This window comes from Anabrus simplex, chromosome 4 (assembly GCF_040414725.1).
Source record: "Anabrus simplex isolate iqAnaSimp1 chromosome 4, ASM4041472v1, whole genome shotgun sequence".
NCBI classification, from domain to species: domain Eukaryota; kingdom Metazoa; phylum Arthropoda; class Insecta; order Orthoptera; family Tettigoniidae; genus Anabrus; species Anabrus simplex.
In genome coordinates, this window is record NC_090268.1 from 289477169 (window position 1) to 289496259 (window position 19091).

Genomic DNA, 19091 nt, shown 5'->3' on the forward strand with positions numbered 1-19091 from the left:
CCAATAGCATGTATGGGACATCATTGGACAACTTCAGTGTCATCCACAATCGGCATTAACCATCCCCGTATTGACCGACCAAGTGCAACAGACATGGAACTCCATCCCACAAGCTGACATCCAACACCAGTATGACACTATGCATGCACGTTTGCATGCCTGCATTCAACAGTCAGGCAATTAGATCGATTATCAATGGACCCGCATGGCATATATGTGATGGCTTTTCTCGCGTGGATTTTAATCTGTAGTCTCGTACCTTTATCCAATAAAATATGTTACCTTGGCAAATATATTGCCAAAATTCCCATATTCTACATTCCTTATTTCATGGTGTATGGATATTTTTTCCACCATTATAAATAAATAAAAAATAAGCAAGATAAAACAGGGTAATTTCAAAGGATACTTAAGAAATAAATCAATAAAAATAACTTTGCAATATTTTTGATCAATTATACTATCAGTTCTGAAGATATTTTACAAACCTCTATTTTTTGTAATTGGGCTATGTTCTTGTTTGTAACGTGAAGAGGTCTCACTGGTTCTTTCAATGCAGTAGGTTCAACTATGACTGTCAGGGAGGACACATCTCGTATCTTGGAGCGAATAGTATACTCAATGAGAGCCTTCATTGCAACAGCCGTATCCTGCGTTGAAGCCCATCCTCCATCTGTCAACCTCTGAGAATTCAACCATAACACAATGGGTTCAACCAATATCTCTTGTCGAGCCACATATGTTAGCAGTGCATATGCTGTGGTTTCTATATTGCTAGCATCATATTTGTTTGGAAGTCTTGGCAATAAAAATGGCTTCTGATTTTCCATCTTGGTAGGAGGCTCAGGAACTTTCTCCTTGCCCCAGTACATTAACCCTCCTGGAAAAACAAAATTCAGATGTTAATTATTTATAGCAGTGATTACTTGCACTCACTGGAATTCCTCAGTACACAAGAATTACCAAATTGTAAAACAAGACTAACTGTAATTCTGAACTCCTCACTTGACTTTGGTTATCACTACCTTACGTAAACAGGTTAGAAATTATTCACAAACTTTGGTGTTTGAACCAACTATAAGATAAATATATAATTCTTCTAGAACAACAAATCCAGTATGTTTATACTATGAAAAAGAAATGCACAAGAACAGCTGTAACCTGTGTTGAAGTCCATCCTCCATCTGCCAACCTCTGAGAATAATGAAAATAGATGGACAGAGATGTATGAAAACAAGAGAAAGAGACTGATCATTCTATGCATTCTCCACGACTGAGGGATTCCGGACCTTCCTTTAGGCCATCAGTGCTATTAATTTTTTGGACAATGATATTAAAGGGCAGTGTCTTCAGAATATCTTATTTTTGTGCTGGATGGCAGTGAGAGTCTGCATGGAGATGGTGGTTTGTATGGTAAGGCTTGCAGAGACAATGTATGAAAAGTTTCCTGGTCTATTATGTTTAGGTTGTGAAAGAAAGCATAAGCACCTCGGACAAATTTTTAGTCATTCCTGCCAAGAACGTACTTAGTACCGAGTACCACTACCCATAGCCTCGATAACTAATCAAAAGATAAGAATTTCATGATTATTGGTCCGTATTGAACTGTGAATTACAATAGTACCGGTAGTTAAATGTTTTATATTTGAGGTCCACCTTTTCAATACAAATTATAAATGATATACATTTATATTAACATTCAGGGACTAGTTTCAACATAAATCGTAGGTCATCATCAGCCATGAAGTAAATTATACAAATGTATCAAATAAAATGAACAATGTAATGACACAATAGTCTTAAAAAACTGTACATACAATCAATAGAATTTTAAGGCTCACTGAATAAAATAATTTCTGTAAAAAGTAATGGAAGACACAGTGTAGTGTCAATAATATTAAAAATGATATGTACATACCATATGAGAAATAAGGTAATGTTCAAGATTTTCGTTGTACTACATTAAAGAGATCCTTTTAATAGAGGTTCCTAAAATGCTGGATTGTTGCTCTATGTTAAAAAGTTGTTTTTTATAGATATTCATAAAATGCTGGTCGCGATTTACGCATAGAAATGCGACTGAAGTTGGCTCTCCAAATACGTCGCAGTTCGTTCAAAGTTCAAGTGATCCAAAGCCAAAGTGTCTTCTTAAGATATCAAAATGTTTGAGTTGTGTACACAAAATTATACATTCAATTCACGTAAAAGTGATGCGCTATGTTAGAAAAGGCTCTTCTGTGTGAAGAATCTTGCTTTTAAATAATTGCTTTTGATAGAGGTTCGTAAAACGTTGGTGCGCTGCAATATATTAAAAGCTGCATCTGACAGATAAACAAAATACATAGGTTGCAGTTAACGCATAGAAATGCGATTGAAGCTGGCTCTTTAAATACCCTGTAGCCTGTTCAAAGATTATCTGAGCCAAAATCGAGGTGTCTTCTCATGATATTAAAAAAATTGGGTTGTGTACACAAAACTATATATTCAATTCATGTGAATGCAATGAATGATGTTATAAAGGCTCTTCTGTTTAAAGAATCCTGAATGATGATGATACATTAGTAGTATCTATAAGGTGATGGAATTTCGCAGTTCAATGCGGACCGTAAAAATTTTTAATTGTATAGATGATGGTTAAGAATAAAAAGATTTATGATAGAGGGAATATAATAAATGACATATGTTGTATGGGAATCACCTCGTGCTGCAACGTGCGAAATTGAAGTTGGATGTGAATAAACGTTGAGGAGAGGAATGTATGAGGTTCTACCTAAGTCTTTAGGGGGAGGTGCAGAGAGGGGAAAAAAAGAAGAAGAGAGTGGGGTAGGAAGGAAAGGAAAGGGAATTAAGGTGGGGCCGATGGGTGCAGGAATATAGGTGATTGCGTAAGTAAGGTACTGTGAACAGAACGAAAAATCGGACTGACTGCTAGATAAAATGTCCCAAAGTATGAATGAGCAGGTCAAATAAAATGTTTTGTTTTTCAGAAATGTCATTCAGCTTGTAATTTGGATTAAAATATTGGTCTAAATGTATGAAGCAGTTTTCAGTTATGTTAAGGAGGGGTCCTTTATGCATAATTTTGAGGATTTCCATTTCCTGATTAATGTCAGTAAACTTGTGATTGTAGTCGTGCATGTGTTGTCCAACTGCTGAAAATTTATTATATTTCAGAGCAATGACATGTTCTAAGTACCATATATTAAAACTTCTTCCAGTTTGGCAAAAATAAGAAAAATTACAGCTGTTGCATTTTATTCTATATACTCCTGAGATTTTGAAAAGTTATTAGTTTTATTAATAAAAGTAGAGTAGTCCTTACAACAGAAGACACCACAAATAGGATAAAATTGAATACAATTTACCCTTACATGAAACAAACCAACAACATGCATATTTTCAACCAAGGAAGGGGCACGAAGATCAGAGCGTCTGAAGAAGTACTGGGAGGACTGCAAAGCCCGAACAATCCCTTCAAAGATACCTGAACGACGGACTGACTAAAGTGATCCTATGCGGTCATAAAAGAAGAAGAAGTAGAGTTATGTAAGACTGTTGCGTTGTTATTATTATTAGTTTTAAAGGCTATTTTTACATTATGTTTGTTTAAACATTAGTGATTTTATAAATATCTTATTGAACGTGAAAGTAGAAAATAAAGAGACATTAGGTTTTTCTTTTTTCAAAGTGGTTACAGGGCGATGTCTGTAATTATTAATTATTCTTTCAATGAAACAATTATTGTATCCATTAAGTTTTGCAATCATACGAATGTTGTTTAACTCTTTTTTTTTTTTTTGAGATCTCCTTTGGACATTGCTACAGTAAATGCTCTATAAACCATGTTATTGTACGCCGCTCATTTATGGATTTCATCTATACAAAAAAAAAGAATTATGGTCCGCATTGAACTGTGAAATCCCACCACCTTGTAGATACTACTAATGTATTTGGACCTCCATGTGCAACAATCATCATCATTCAAGATTCTTTAAACAGAAGAGCCTTTATAACATCATTCATCGCATTCACATGAATCGAATGTATAGTTTTGTGTACACAAACCATTTTTTTTTTAATATCATGAGAAGATACCTTGAATTTGGCTCAGTTAATCTTTGAACAGGCTACAGTGTATTTAAAGAGCCTGCTTTGACTGCATTTCTATGCGTTAATTGCAACCCACGTTTTTTTATTATCTATCAAAAGCAACTCTTTAAAAGCAAGATTCTTTAGCCTTTTCTAGCATCACGCATCACATTCACGTGAACTGAATGTATAATTTTGTGTACACAGCTCAAACATTTTGATATCTTAAGAAGACATCTTGGCTTTGGATCACTTGAACTTTGAATGGACTGCGACGTATTTGGAGAGCCAACTTAAATCACATTTCTATGTGTGAACCGCGACTAGCATTTCATGAATATCTATAAAAAAACAATTTTTTTACATAGAGCAGCAATCCAGCATTTTAGGAATCTCTATTAAAAGGATCTCTTTTACGTAGTGCAACGAAAATCTTGAACATTAACTTATTTCTCATATGGTATGTACATATCATTTTTAATATTATTGACACTACACTGTGTCTTCCATTACTTTTTACAGAAATTATTTTATTCAACGAGCCTTAAAATTCTATTGATTGTACGTACAGTTTTTTAAGACCATTGTGTTGTTACATTGTTTATTTTATTCGATACATTTGTATAATTTACTTCATGGCTGATGATGACCTACCATTTAGGTCCAAACTAGTCCCTGAATGATAATATAAATGTATATCATTTAAATTTGTATTGAAAAGGTGGACGTTAAATATAAAACATTTAACTACGGTACTATTGCCTGGGTAACTACCTGGTTTCAGTGGGGGAGTGACTCCACAAGGTGTTGCAGGTAGGTTACCTCGAGGTGAATCCACTCGCTCATCAGGAGACCCCTTAACCAGCAATGTACAGGGATGAAAATGTCTGTTTCAATCACTGCTCCAAATAGTCCCACACAGATCATCAATAATATTCAAATCGGGTGAATTTACAGACCAGAACAGATGTGACATGGTGCCTGAATCTTCCTCAAACCATGGCACATATGCACTGAGCATAGTAACACAGTGGTCACCATCTTGCAAGATGGGAGTGTCCACTGTATAGATAACATGAAGATGTTGGATAAATATCCAGATACACATTCTTGTTCATGTTCACAGTTAGCCAAATAATTGGGCCCCAAGCTGTGGAACAAAGAACACTCCCACACTGTCACAGACCTAGCTCCCACTTGAACTGTAACTTCTACACATTGCAAAGTAAAAGCTCCATTTGGCTGTCGATGCACTTTACGCCTTGCATCACTGGAAAGAAGACTCGCCGGACCACATTACGTTTCCTGATCACTATGGTCCAGTTTCGGTGATCTCCTGCCCAGTGAAGAGGTGCAGATTTACTCTTGCATGGTACTCGACTACAAATGTTCTTTGCATGCAGTTCTCTTCTTATTGTTCAATCAAAAATTGTGAGGATGGACCTGCATTACAAGAATGATGCAATGCCTGCTGGATTTGAAACCGATTTTCAAAGACTCTGTGGGATGTTTGCCTCCAGTCGCTCTGGGTTAGGATCTTTTTGCAACCACAGTTCTGATGCCGTATTTCGCACCTGTGTGTGGTACACCATTCCTCAAACACATTGGACAGTCTTTATGGATACACCCATAAAATCAGGCAACTTCATTATCCACAGTCCTTAGATATTAGCCAGTCACATCCTCACATCGATCCATCTTAATGCAATGGTTATATACAACCGACTGCCACACACTTACCATGTCACTGCCATGGTCCTATATCAGCAGCAAAAGGTTATGTGGCCACAAGTTACCAGTACAACACCAATGCAGTGCATTCTTGAGGGGAATACATTTTTGTCCAAGGAGCTTATCAATCTAAACAAGTGCCTTTATATATCTTGTTTTGTTTCTATTAATGGAAGACTGTCTTTGCCTCCTCCTTTTATTGTTCCCTTAACCCACACAGACTAGTCATAGTATTAATCCTCTGTGCATGTTCCTATCTAACTTTCTAGCTTTCTTTGATGTACATTAGTACATTTTGTTGTAACTTTTCCATTTCATTTAGTGTGTAAGTTTTCTTAAAAGGATAATATAAACTAATACAAACAGCAGGTACATAAAACAAAGAATTTAATTAACAACTTACCACTGAGTCTAGCTCTATCAGCAAGTATATCGAATGCTGTTTCAGCATATGATGCTTTGCTGAGCATTAAAGCATATGCCACAATAGCAACTTCATATGGTTCGCCATGTTCCTGCAAGAGCTTCAGGTTACGTTTCAGCCATGAAATAGCTTTGTTTTGAGCCAAAGATACTTTAAATCCAATACCCTGAAAATGAGAAGAGAACAGACATGTTACTTATGGCTAAATCCCACACAGGACTGAAGTGCCAACCTTCAGTAGTGTTTTAACAAACAACAGTTACACGTGGCAACTTTTTATGTGATTATTATTTTCCATTCTCATCTGACGGAACAGCAGAAACTGTGCCTTATTTCAAATTTATGGCCATCTGTCTCAATCCTAGGCTAAAACTAATTACACGTTCAACACTACCAAAAAGTAAACAAAAATGTAGATTAGAATGGGCCCAGATGAACAGGAATAAAGGATTGAAAACCAGGAATGCCTTTAGCCCCTTAAAATACAATAACAACTAAACCACTATTGGCAATGTGCTAGTCACCCTTGGTGGGCCATTCAGATTGACATTTAGTTTAGATCTCTGCCGGAAGAACAAGAATGATCAAGGCTATCCAAGTACAATCAGGAGAGCATTGGATGTGAAATAAGGTTGTGGGTTCAGTTCCCATCAGAGTCTGGTTGGCCATTTCTGTTCTGTACTGTACTTAACACCTTTCTGGCATGTACTGCGTATACACGACATGACATACTGTATTAAGCTGAAAGTCTATTTGAAGTACAATGTGGCTGTGAAAATGAATTATTCAATTCAAATGGCCCACCGCAGACGACTAGCACATACCCTTACAGATGATCTTTACTAACAGAAAAGAATGACGCAAGCCACCATAGCTAAATCAGGAGAGTATCGGACACAAAATACAGTATTAAGGTTCTGACTCATGTCAACTGGCCGTTTTTGTTCTGCAACCATATACTCGACATGAACCAATAAGCTGAAAGTCTATTTCAATAACTTACATATACAGTAGAGTCCCATAAATCTGAATTAATTGGGATCAGGCCCTGTACAGATAAAAAATAATTGGATCAACCAGAAAATTGTTGCTAGAATGTAACATTGAGCTGAGATGTCCTGAGCTGGCTTCAGATGTTAACTTAAAATTTCTGCCACTAGTAGGCACCCCAGCCAGTGTAAATGCTTTGCCTTTGCATTAACTTACAAATTTTGCCACTAATAGCACAGCAGCCAGTGTGTGAGGAAACTGGATGCTTTGCCTCTGGGTCATTTTGCTGGTGACATTGTCTCAGCTCACTTACTGTACTTCCGATAAAGTTTAGGTTTTAGAATGGCAAGTAAACGAAGTGTTGAAACATTTGGATAAAGGTGAAAGTAAACATTAGGATAAAGGTGAAAGTGCATCAAAATTATCTCTTGAGGTGTTGGAAAAAATACAAAGGTACAATCAAACAGTTTTGCAAATCATCCTTGAAACCCACCAAAGGTCCAAAAACAACATCATTTGATAACACACTCCATTAAATGGACCTATTATCCAGAAAAATGAGCTTTACTTAAATAAATTATCGAATGGAGATGTTTCGTTCACTACCAGTACTAGATGGTTCAGTCAATGGAAGCAAGGACATGGAATACTTCAGTTGATAATAACAGGAGAACTGTTATCAGTTGATCTTGCCACTACAGAAAATAACATTACTGAATTTAATAACTTGGTGGCATCAGGAAATTATTCACTGCAAGAAGTGTACAATGATGACAGAATGGGTCTTAACCAATAAAAGCCTTGCATCTACAGAGGAATCTTGTGCACCTGGGTTTAAAATTAACAGGGAACCATTTGTGATATTAGAATGTACAGTACCATGTAAACTAATTGGAACTAGGCATTTTTTCCCAATGATTGGCAACAAATTGTTCATTCTGAGATCCCATAATCTATGCATTCTTTGGACTGATTTTCATTGGTAATTAATCTGTGGTGATTGTGGCAGGAAGAAGAAATGATGCTAACTGATGAACATTTTCACCTCAGAAGAAGCAAATCAAACTCCAGTTTCACTGCTGTGGATGACTTCTGGCAGCTGGAAGGAAAGCTTGCAAACCTGCAAAGATACACTTTCTAAGAGAAGAAATGTGCACGAAACACCTCTTGTGGGCATGTAGTTATCACGATTGGACAATGGAACACTGGAAGAAAGTTCTTTTCTTCAATGAGAGTCACTCTGAAGTGCAAGAGCAGAGGACTGAACGTGTGTGGCAAGCGAAGAATGAGACAACAACTTAAGCACATTTGCAACAGACCATAAAAACACCCCATAAAGAAGATGCTTTTGGGATGTTTCACGCATGAAGGACCAGGATTCTCACTACCAGTCAACGGGATGATATCTGATGAGTACATCCAAGTATTGGAAGGGAGAGTTGTTGGAGAGCTGCAGAAGAGGTTTCTACATGCTGATAGAATTTTTCCACAAGGTTTTGCTCCTTGCCATAATTAGAAGACAATAAAAAAAATCTTCATTGAAAACAATATTTGTGTCTTACAATGGCCAGGGAACTCCCCAATCCCAATCCAATAGAAAACATGAGGGCCTGTGCAAAAGGAGATTCACAAAACTTGACTATTCCACAAAAAAATGTATGATAGTCTCTAGTTACAGTGTGGTTTCATGATGATGAAGAACTTGTGCTCAAAGTTTGTGGAATTTATGCCAAATCATGTAAAGCAATTTATCAAACAGAAAAGAGGAGATATGAGCAAATATGTATGAACAAGAGCTGAAGATGAGCAGTCAATATAAAACACTTTTTGTCCTCTGTGATGAAACTATGGACAAGTCGAGAAATTGTGTTTTTAATGTGTTCTTTCACCTTTTGAAAGCAAGGAACAGCGAGGATGTGTATTTAGCTGCCAGTAGGTACTCGATAAAGCCACGGGTGCCATGTATTCACACAGCTTTGTAAACACCCTGAACAAATATGATGTTCAATTTGACAGTGTCTTGAACATATTTACTGATTCGGCTCGTTATATGGGTGCCTGTGCAAATACCTTAAGGAGGCTTGTTGGGGACAACATATATCATTTGCAAAGTTAATCTTGCATGCCATATATCGAAGTGCAACCTCGATAAACTTCACTCAGCAAGGCAGCTTTCTTAACCACTAGATAAAGGAAACACATTTATCTTGATTCCTTCACAAGAGATACAACAAGATGCAGGGAAGATCAAATTGTTACTAATGCCTGTGCAGATGAGGTGGAATACTTGGTTCGAGTCTGTGCTCTACACTAATGAACATATGAGTGACATAGTTGACTTCATGGATAAGTGAAGAGAACAATGGTGTTAACAGTTTTTAAAGTAGCAGTGAGCTAGCTTGTCACAAGAGCTCAAACTCAGTTTGTGGCAGACAAGTGTAATCTGATCAAGGATTTAATTACATGGTTAGAAGGTAATAGCTACCCTATGAATCATACTGGTACTCTGTATTCTAAGCTCAAAGTAATGCAGAATATGTTGGATCTGCTGACTACGAAAGAGATTCCCCACTGAGCTTAATGCTCACCTCAGTGAAATGTCAGCAGTTTGCAAAGCCAAAGCTGTGAACACTCTAAAGACAACAGTAAAAAAGAGTTTGACGAAACTAGGAGCTGATGACAGGTGACCCTTCAAAGGCTGTTTTGGAAGCCCTTGGAAACCTGTTTGCCCCCAAAAATATATGCAACAAGATCCTAACTCTAGATGGTATAAAGAAAGAACTGAGAAAAATGTCATATGCAGCTCCAGTTAGTCTGTAAGAATTCTGTGAGTTCTATACCATCCTCCAGAAAATGGTAAAAGAAGAAATGTCCGTGTCAGATACCTGTACATTCTAACCCACTCTATCCCACAGTATGATGTGGTGGTGAGCAACCGTATGAGATGGCTGTAAGCACAATGGTTGCATTTTCTCAACTAGTTAATTCTATATCTAGTACATTTGTTAAGTGTATTTTCAATTAAAAGAACCTAATACAAGATATGTACAGCTTTTGGTTATCTCTTTCCAACCAGCTTGTGACTGAAAATATTCCAAGCAGTATGGCTACAACCGAATTGTATAACATAATAATTGTTAAAAAATAAGAATTATATTTGTGTAAATTTCTACGTAAATATGTTACATAAAGCATTAAAAGTTCAATAACAAAAATGTTCATTATTTTCATCTGGAATAGGTATGTGGTTGGTTAAGAGCCAAGTTTCCTATAAAAACAAAATCACATTATTTTTAAATGAATTTTACTAAAAAATAAAACCACTTTCACAGATCTTTACTTATATATACCATTCCACTCCACAAGAATACCATCTGAGCACAGATTCCTATCTCCTATCCTCTTGTTTAAATCCACAATTACCAAACAAGTTGGCTGTGTGAACCTGATCCCATATAGTATATGAGGGTGAAAGAAAGCATGATAGGATGCAAGTAGCATATCTTGACTGATGCAGGTTTTCAGTTTCTGCAACAGATACCATGTCCGACTTGTTGGCTGAATGGTCAGCGTACTGGCCTTCAGTTCAGAGGGTGTGTTATTGTGGTGGAGTATAGTGAGGTGTGTGAGTTGCAGGGATGTTGGGGACAGCACAAACACCCAGCCCCTGGGCCATTGGAATTAACCAATGAAGGTTAAAATCCCTGACCTGCAGTATAAAAGAAAGGGGATATTCATAAAAGTTGAAATGTGGAAAAAGAGCTTGGGCTATAAATGAATGTGGATGACATTTATAATCCTGGATGAACACTCTATAGATGCGCTATTTACCCTTAAAAACCTTACCGTAATAATATCGACCAAGACATCAAATTTAACTTAGAATCAGAGATAATAATTCTATTAATTTCCTGCACCTAATAATACATAGACTTCCCTCTTCATTTACATATAGTATTTATAGAAAGCCCACTCAAATGACCACTACTATAGGAAATGACTCGTTACATTCTAAAACACAAAAAAACTGCTACATACTAATAGCTTGGTAGATCGTGCATTCAGGATTCCTGTGAACAAAAAGGAACTTAAGTAAGGAACTGAACATCATTCGTTCCATAGAAAACTTTAATGGATTCAAGGAAACCTTTAATAAAGAAACGTTTTTTAAAATGTAATGTTAAAATAGCCCTTCGTACTAGCAATAGAAGTACAAAGATCCTGCAGAACTCTACATCAATAAATAAAAGTAGTCCTTTTTCAAAATCAGGTGTCTATAGGTTTTCTTGTCAAGAATGCAATAGTTCGTACCTAGGTCAAACCGGACGTAGTTTTAAAATCAGATATACAGAACATGTCAGTGCTATAAAGCATAACCGATTTCCTGCAGTCGGCCAACATATGAAAGAATTTAAACATAACTTTACTGAAATACTTTTTTTTTTGCTAGTTGCTTTACGTCGCACCGACACAGATAGGTCTTATGGCGACGATGGGACAGGGAAGGAGTGGGAAGGAGGCGGCCATGGCCTTAATTAAGGTACAGCCCCAGCATTTGCCTGGTGTGAAAATGGGAAACCACGGAAAACCATTTTCAGGGCTGCCAACAGTAGGGTTCGAACCTACTATCTCCCGAATACTGGATACTGGCCGCATTTTAAGCGACTGCAGCTATCGAGCTCGGTTTTACTGAAATAGATCAAGATCTTGAGGTATTAGAAGTTCTAAATAAAGGTCCTTTATTATTATTATTATTTACATTTTATGGCCTTCATTGGACCGCTCTAGCCAACTTTATACAAAGAATTTTTCAGTTTCCTGTCAGCCCAGTATTTCTTCATTCTCTCTAATCTTGTCCTTCTTTCTTCATCGGAAATCACCCTTTCTATTGTCTGTTTGTTGATTCTGATTTGGAGTCTGGTTTGTTTGCGAGTTTCTTGATTTTGTTGGTTTTGTTTCTTAGGTCTTCCATTGTAATTTGTAGTTCATCCATATCTTCCTTGATTTCTGTAATCCACTTAATGTTGCACTTACTATTCCATAATTTTTCTATTATTCTCCTGATGATCCTGTTCTCTGGTGTCCTGATTAGATGTCCAAAAAATGAAATGCGTTTCTTCCTGATTGTGTTCATTACTGGTTCTATTTCCTTGTAGACTGTTTCATTAGAAGCTACTCTCCAGTGTCCATCTTTTTGGTATGATTTGTTGATGCAGAAAATTGCTATATTCATTCAGATCAATACTTTAATTCAAACCTAAACTTAAATGATATCTCTGAAAAACCAAAACTCTTGTTCGATTTTCTTATTGCAGACATGCCAACTTTCAAAAGTGAAAAATCAGGAGAAATTTCGCAGCGAATCGCGACGTATTATGACACATCACTGATGGCAGAACATGTACAAATTCATTATAATTCAATACATTAACAATTCTATTTGGTCATATATATATTTTTTCATCATTTACATCTGAATACTAAATACTGGTCATACCTGAACTGTAGGAACATGTGACTTCTCATCCTTCAACATGGTGATCACATTACGACTAATTGTTGTTCAACACACCAGTAGCTGACTTAGCCCTCTTCAGTAACTCGGAACTAAATTTTTGCTCAAAACACTTGCCTTGCTGAACTGAGTTCAAGGTTAAAAGTTTCTCCAAAGTTTGTTCAGACAGCAAAGATCTGAACTGTGTTTTTGTCTTTGTGACTCTGCTAAAAATCCTCTCACATTCTGCATTGCTATGTGGAATTGATAAAATAGCAAGCATCACCTTAGAGAGTCTGTCATATTTAAGTACACCATCAGCTGATTTCATCTGACCTACCAATGCCCATTGAACATCAATTCTTCCTTTTGCCAGGTCTGTTTCTTCGAGCTGAAAGTTACAGAACTGGGAGTGCAGAATATCAGTTTCTTTATCCAAATGTTCCGTTTCACTAGTCAAAATGTTCGGACAATTGTTAATAAAAAATCTAAGGCTAGAAAATGATGCCTTACTTATAGCAGAAATATTCGCAACTTCTGCATTAATTAAAACTTCATCTTTGAATGGAAATTTGTGTACCATGTAGTCACACGATGAAGAGAAACACTTTCTAACAGACTTAAAGAATATGCACTTTTCCTCAAACTTCAAGGTGTTCACTAAAACAAACGCAGAGTTCCCTATCATCAGATCACAATCATCCTTTTGATTTGCTGGAGTATGATAATCTACATCAAGGAGAGAGGAGGATCTTTTAATAACGTCTGGTTTCACAAACCTTGCCATCACATTCTTCAATAGTTCCTCCAAAACTGACCTCAATAAGTGGATGTGCGGCATACTTGACTGAAGAGCTACGTTTGGATTCTCAAAGATATCCATAAAACTTGAGAGAAAAAGGCAAAAAAATATGTAAATTTGATGAAAGGAACATGAAAAGTCGTTCTTCACGTGACAATGCATGGCTCTTAGTGTCATCAGTAGTTTCATTTTTTTAGTGAAACTGATTACTGGGTTTTCCTTTTAACTGAGGTGAAATGTTATGAGAATCCTTAACGTTTTCAGACAAACAAGACACATCTGCAATTTTGTAAGTCTTTAAAGTTCCCATCTGAGAATCCTTACTCACAATTTCGCTCCTGAATAATGTAACCAAAGGGTCCCACTGAAGCAAAATCATATCTAAACACCTTCTTAGTGATAACCATCGAGCAGGCACATGCTTCAAAATTTTCCTGATCTCTGTGTTATGTAAAGTCTGAAATTCTCTGCTTTTCTTTCCCCTTTGCACTCCTTTCCAGATAACAAGATATATCAGTTATACTTTCATCTACATTTACAGGCAAGCACGCCGCACCCTTCTCGGCAGCAAGATTAATTAGGTAACAAGAGCAGCCTACAATGATTAGCCTATGTTACTATTTTCCTGCTTCAAACATTCTGCCACACCATTCTTTAATCCTACCATTACTGGAGCATTATCAGCACCTAGAGCTAGGCAGTTTTTTAATGGAATGCAGAATTCCCGAAAAGTTGAGAGCAAAATATTGGCAATGTTAGCTCCTGTAGCATCCCCTTCTAAATTAGGCACAGAGAGTAGACAACTCTGAATTTCATTGGGTTCAGACCTAAAAAATGTTACAACAATGGGATATATCTTCAAGTCGCTTGTATTGCTACCATTAGTAGCAACAGAAAATGCATTCACCTGCAAATGTGATACATTTTCGCCCTTTCTTCCATGCACATTTCTGTAATGATAGCCGCTGTTTTCGTTCTAGCACAGCCATATCGTTTAGCAATTTCCGAATCAGGAAACATTTTGCGAAACAAAGGTCCGGCGTGATCGGCACAATTTACAGGCAGGTTATGTTCTACTATAAATGACGTAAATAATGCCTCGACATTCGTCACAGGATTTACATCTTGGTTTTTACATGAAAATTTCAGTTTCTGGTTTCTTTCTACACACTGGACACTCCTTATGTTTTTTCGTTTGAATATGCTTGAGTTTATCGCATTTCCCACCATGTGCAACAAAAAATCACACCTACATATAGTACAGAATGTGAACGTTGGTCCCTTTCTGGATTCACTCAAACACGGAAACTCTTCCCTATAAGCACTTTTAAACACTGCATCATATGTTTTTTTGACATTTTGGCCAAAACAAATATTAAGGCACAACACGAGCACTTCTACGGGTAAAACAACTATGGTGTGCTACTTCTGAGGTTAGGTTACTCCAAAGAGAATGTTACTCGCTTGACTCGCTTGCAAAGAGAATGACTGTATTATAGACCAAAGAGCAGCACATGACTGGCCACCGTGCCCCGTACTGCCATCTGGTATCATTATTAGAACTACTATCGACCAGCCATACTCAGCCATATATCGATAGAACGAGGAAATCCGCGGGAGTTTAAAATAATACGAAAATTACGGATATTGCTCTGAAAATCGGGAGATCGGACCCGGCGATCGGGAGATCAGGAGGAACAATGAAAAATCGGGAATCTCCCGCTCAAATCGGGAGACTTGGCACGTCTGTTATTGCATTTTTCAAACATATTAAAATTCTGAATAACAGATCTGTCTTTCATATTATGTGTAATGCTTTTTCACACCACGCGCTTTCACCGTATCACCCTCCCTAAATTTCCCTCCTTCCCTTCCTCACACCTCCCCTGTCGCTCCTCCTCCTTCCTTCTCCCTTCCTACCCCAAAACTAGCCGCTTCCCTGACCCAAGCTATCTTGCTCAGTTCCTCTTCACCACGCGTCACAGCTTTGCCGCCCGAGGTGAGTCGCATTCAATTATAGTAGCCCAAGCTCTTTTTCCTCATAGTTTTCAACTTTTATAAATATCCCCTTTCTTTTATACTGGAGGTCCTGCATTGAAGAACATCTTAATGACCTTGGCTCAAAACTTGGTCTCCACCTTACATGTTATGTTACAACATTAAAACATTAGACCACAGGCAACAGCACAGCCGTCATGTAACACTAACTTCAAAGCTCTCAGAGGAACATCTTATGCAAATTGAATATTGTACTTCTGATCAAAAAGTGACAAAATGAAAAGTGACCATGAAAACATTATACTTCTAGTCAAAAAGTGATATAAATTTAATGAAAATAGTGACTTAAAAGTTGAACCCTTGACCAAGTTCAACTTGGATTTAAAGCAAAGTTTTAAAGTGTTATATGTATTCTTAAAAACTATGATCGTTGAGTTCTTAACTCGTGTTTGCATAATCAGATTGCTATTTTAATTTACCTTCTATGTGTTGTTCCGATAATGACTGTCAAGTTCTGAACTTGCGATTGAAAATCTATTCACTATTTCATTTTATTCCCCATTTTAATCACATTTCAGCATGATGTTATAATATTTTGTGTATTGTATATGCTTGTATATATGTGCCTATGCTTGTTCTCACATTTTGGCTGAAGATGATGCTAAACAGCGTTGAAACTAGTCCCAAGTAAATATGTTGTAACTTAACTGTTATAATATTCATTTGTATTGAAAAGGTGGACCCTTTAAGTTATCTCTCTTATGTAGACAAGAGAGTTACTGAATGGGCGGCTACATTTCTAGAAAATATATCTCAGAAAATTAGAGTAGGCGAAGCTTTATTTGACCCTGTAATAATAAAGAGGGGAATTCCTCAAGGCAGTATTATGTTTTCTTATATACTTAAATGATATGAGTAAAGAGCTGGAATCAGAGATAAGGCTTTCTGCAGATGATGTTATACTGAAAAAGTAACAAATAAGTTGCAGGATTGTGAGAGACTGCAAAAATACCTCAACAATGTTGTGAGATGGACAATGATAAACAGGATGAAAAGTCAGGTTGTGAATATCACAAAAAGGAAAAGTTTGCAGTTTTAATTACTGCATTAAAGGGATAAAAGTCCCTCATAGGAATCACTGTAAGTACCTAGATGTTAATATAAGGAAAGATCTACATTGCAGTACAGGTCCTAGATTTTAGGATAGTAATTTAAAAATCCAAGACGAGTGTTTTGAAGTAACAAAATTACATGGTCCCGACGAACTTTGGTTCCCCATTCAACAGACAGAGATGTCAGTGAAATAAAACAGACATTTTATTAGATTTTATGACTGAATTATTTTTAAAAAACTCAAAGAAAATGGTTTTCAATGACTGTGATTGTACTCCTTCAATCGACAGTGTAACAAATTAAAGTAACAGTTCACTAGATTTTTAACGAGCCACCGTGGCTCAGGCAGCAGCGCACCAGCCTCTCACTGCTGGGTTCTGTGGTTCAAATTCCGGTCACTCCATGTGAGATTTGTGCTGGACAAAGCGGAGGCGGGACTGGTTTTTCTCCGGGTACTCCGGTTTTCCTTGTCATAATTCATTCCGGCAACACTCTCCAATATCATTTCATTTCATTTCATCTGTCATTCATTGATCATTGCTCCAGAGGAGTGCGACAGGCTTCCGCAGCCGGCACAATTCCTATCCTTGCTGCTAGATGGGGGCTTTATTCATCCCATTCCTGACCCGGTTGAATGACTGGAAACATGTTGTGGATTTTCATTTTCACTAGATTTTAAGACAGCGAATTTATAAAATTCAAGAAGGGTGTTTTAATTCAACAGGAACATGGACGGTTATTAGATTTTAAGAAGTATTTTTGATAAACTCAAGGAGTGGTTTTTAATGATTGTATGTAGCCTACTATTTTAATTATTAATGTAAACAACTGAGGATGTCCCATGGATCAAAACCAGTATTGTGTACTTAGTGTACTCAATGAACTCCCACCTTGTACCTACCTGTGACAAAAATAGATTGGGACTTCCTAGGGTTAATAAATGTGCACTACTATTTCTATGTATTGACTAAATGTTTCTTTCTCTAGTTAAAACAAACACCAATCAATAGCATCAATATCAATACTTCGTGCAGTGAAGCTGATCACATTACCAATCTTGCTACTCAGATAGGATGGCAAACTAGACGACTTAAATATATAAAGATTGGATTCAATGTTTGAATTGAAACTTTTATTGATTCAGTGCATGAAGTTATAATCAGATCTCAACAGTTGACATAGACATTTGCCTTCTAGCGAGAAATCACAATGCAAAAGCAGAAAAAATGATGGTACTTACCCCAACCAGATCCTTCACAGTTTCAAGAGTGATAAGTACATGTGCAGTCAGTGAAATATTGCGGAACTTTATATTGTCATCTGGCCATCTCAGAGATGAGTCGTTCATCTTGCGATCAGGAAACCATGTTACTTCATAGAAAGAACCTTCAGGTGTTTGATGTTCCAACAACCAATTCACAGATTTTGATATTATCTAGATAAATAAAGACCGAATATTAGTGTCCAGCCTTCCATAATTAAATTTATTTGCTCTTTAAAATGACCTTGTACTCACCTGAGGATCAATGTAAATATAATTCTCCCACTCATAAAAGCTAGCTTCCTGGAAAATTCTAGCAACGTAGGCAGTTAGCCACACACTTGATGCTGACTGGTTCCTAAAAAACAGATAAATAACATTGTAATTGAAAGGGAAAAAAAAAAAACAAGTGACAGGTTGTGGAAGATATACAATATTGCAATATGGTTGTCACTGTCCAAAATGTACAAATATTTAAACATTTTCATAGAATAATTTCAGTTCATTGTTTTGATATTTGGAACATACAATCCTTCATATTTAATGATCACTACTGTCTTCATCTCCATTTTTCAACAATGCTCGTTTTAAGTGCAGCAGACTGATCGGGCAGACTGCAGGTGATAGCAATCAGGTATTTGTTTTTATAACTGAAACTCATTTATGAATCCAGTCAGTAATTTAGTTTTTTAAACTTAGTGTTTCATAGTAATTAATAACATTGGTTTAGAGACCCCATCAAGTGACTTCTTTAAGTTGGAGAAATACTTGCCCAACAAAGCACGATATTAATATTCTTTTACGAATTTCATTTTGTTGGTTTGAATTCTCCCCTCTAAAGAACTAGAGAAACTGGGAAATGCCTTTTGGTCTCAGTTTCAATGACGGTAAATCCAGACATTCACCTCCCCATGGTATAGAGGGGGCAACGGTTGTATATATAATATACAGGCGGCTAACGAATGCAGGGACTGAGTATCTCCTGGTATAAGGAGACCACCTACCAAATGCCAATGGCCTCCTAGGAGGGCAGATGAGTGGGTAGAAGGAAGGGCACTCTCTTGCCCTTGGAGTGGGAAATTGCTCCTAAAGATGGAGGAGCCACTAGATGGCCAACGGCATAGGATGGGGAAGGGAACGGGAAACCACTCCATTAAAGACCTGAATGGGTGTCCCAAGCATCAGCTGG

At 37.0% G+C, this 19091-nt stretch overlaps 1 protein-coding gene across 1 annotated transcript in view; it reads right to left on the reverse strand.

Moving 5' to 3' along the window:
• Nucleotides 1-19091, reverse strand: part of Mcr (macroglobulin complement-related) — a 940753-nt gene that overhangs the window by 23319 nt on the left and 898343 nt on the right. The window contains exons 22-25 of the mRNA XM_067145574.2: nt 18158-18260; nt 17882-18076; nt 6224-6410; nt 489-880 (exon numbers count right to left, since the gene is read on the reverse strand). Of these exons, the coding sequence (XP_067001675.2) occupies nt 489-880; nt 6224-6410; nt 17882-18076; nt 18158-18260 (877 nt within the window). The remainder of the gene's footprint in view (nt 1-488; nt 881-6223; nt 6411-17881; nt 18077-18157; nt 18261-19091) is intronic.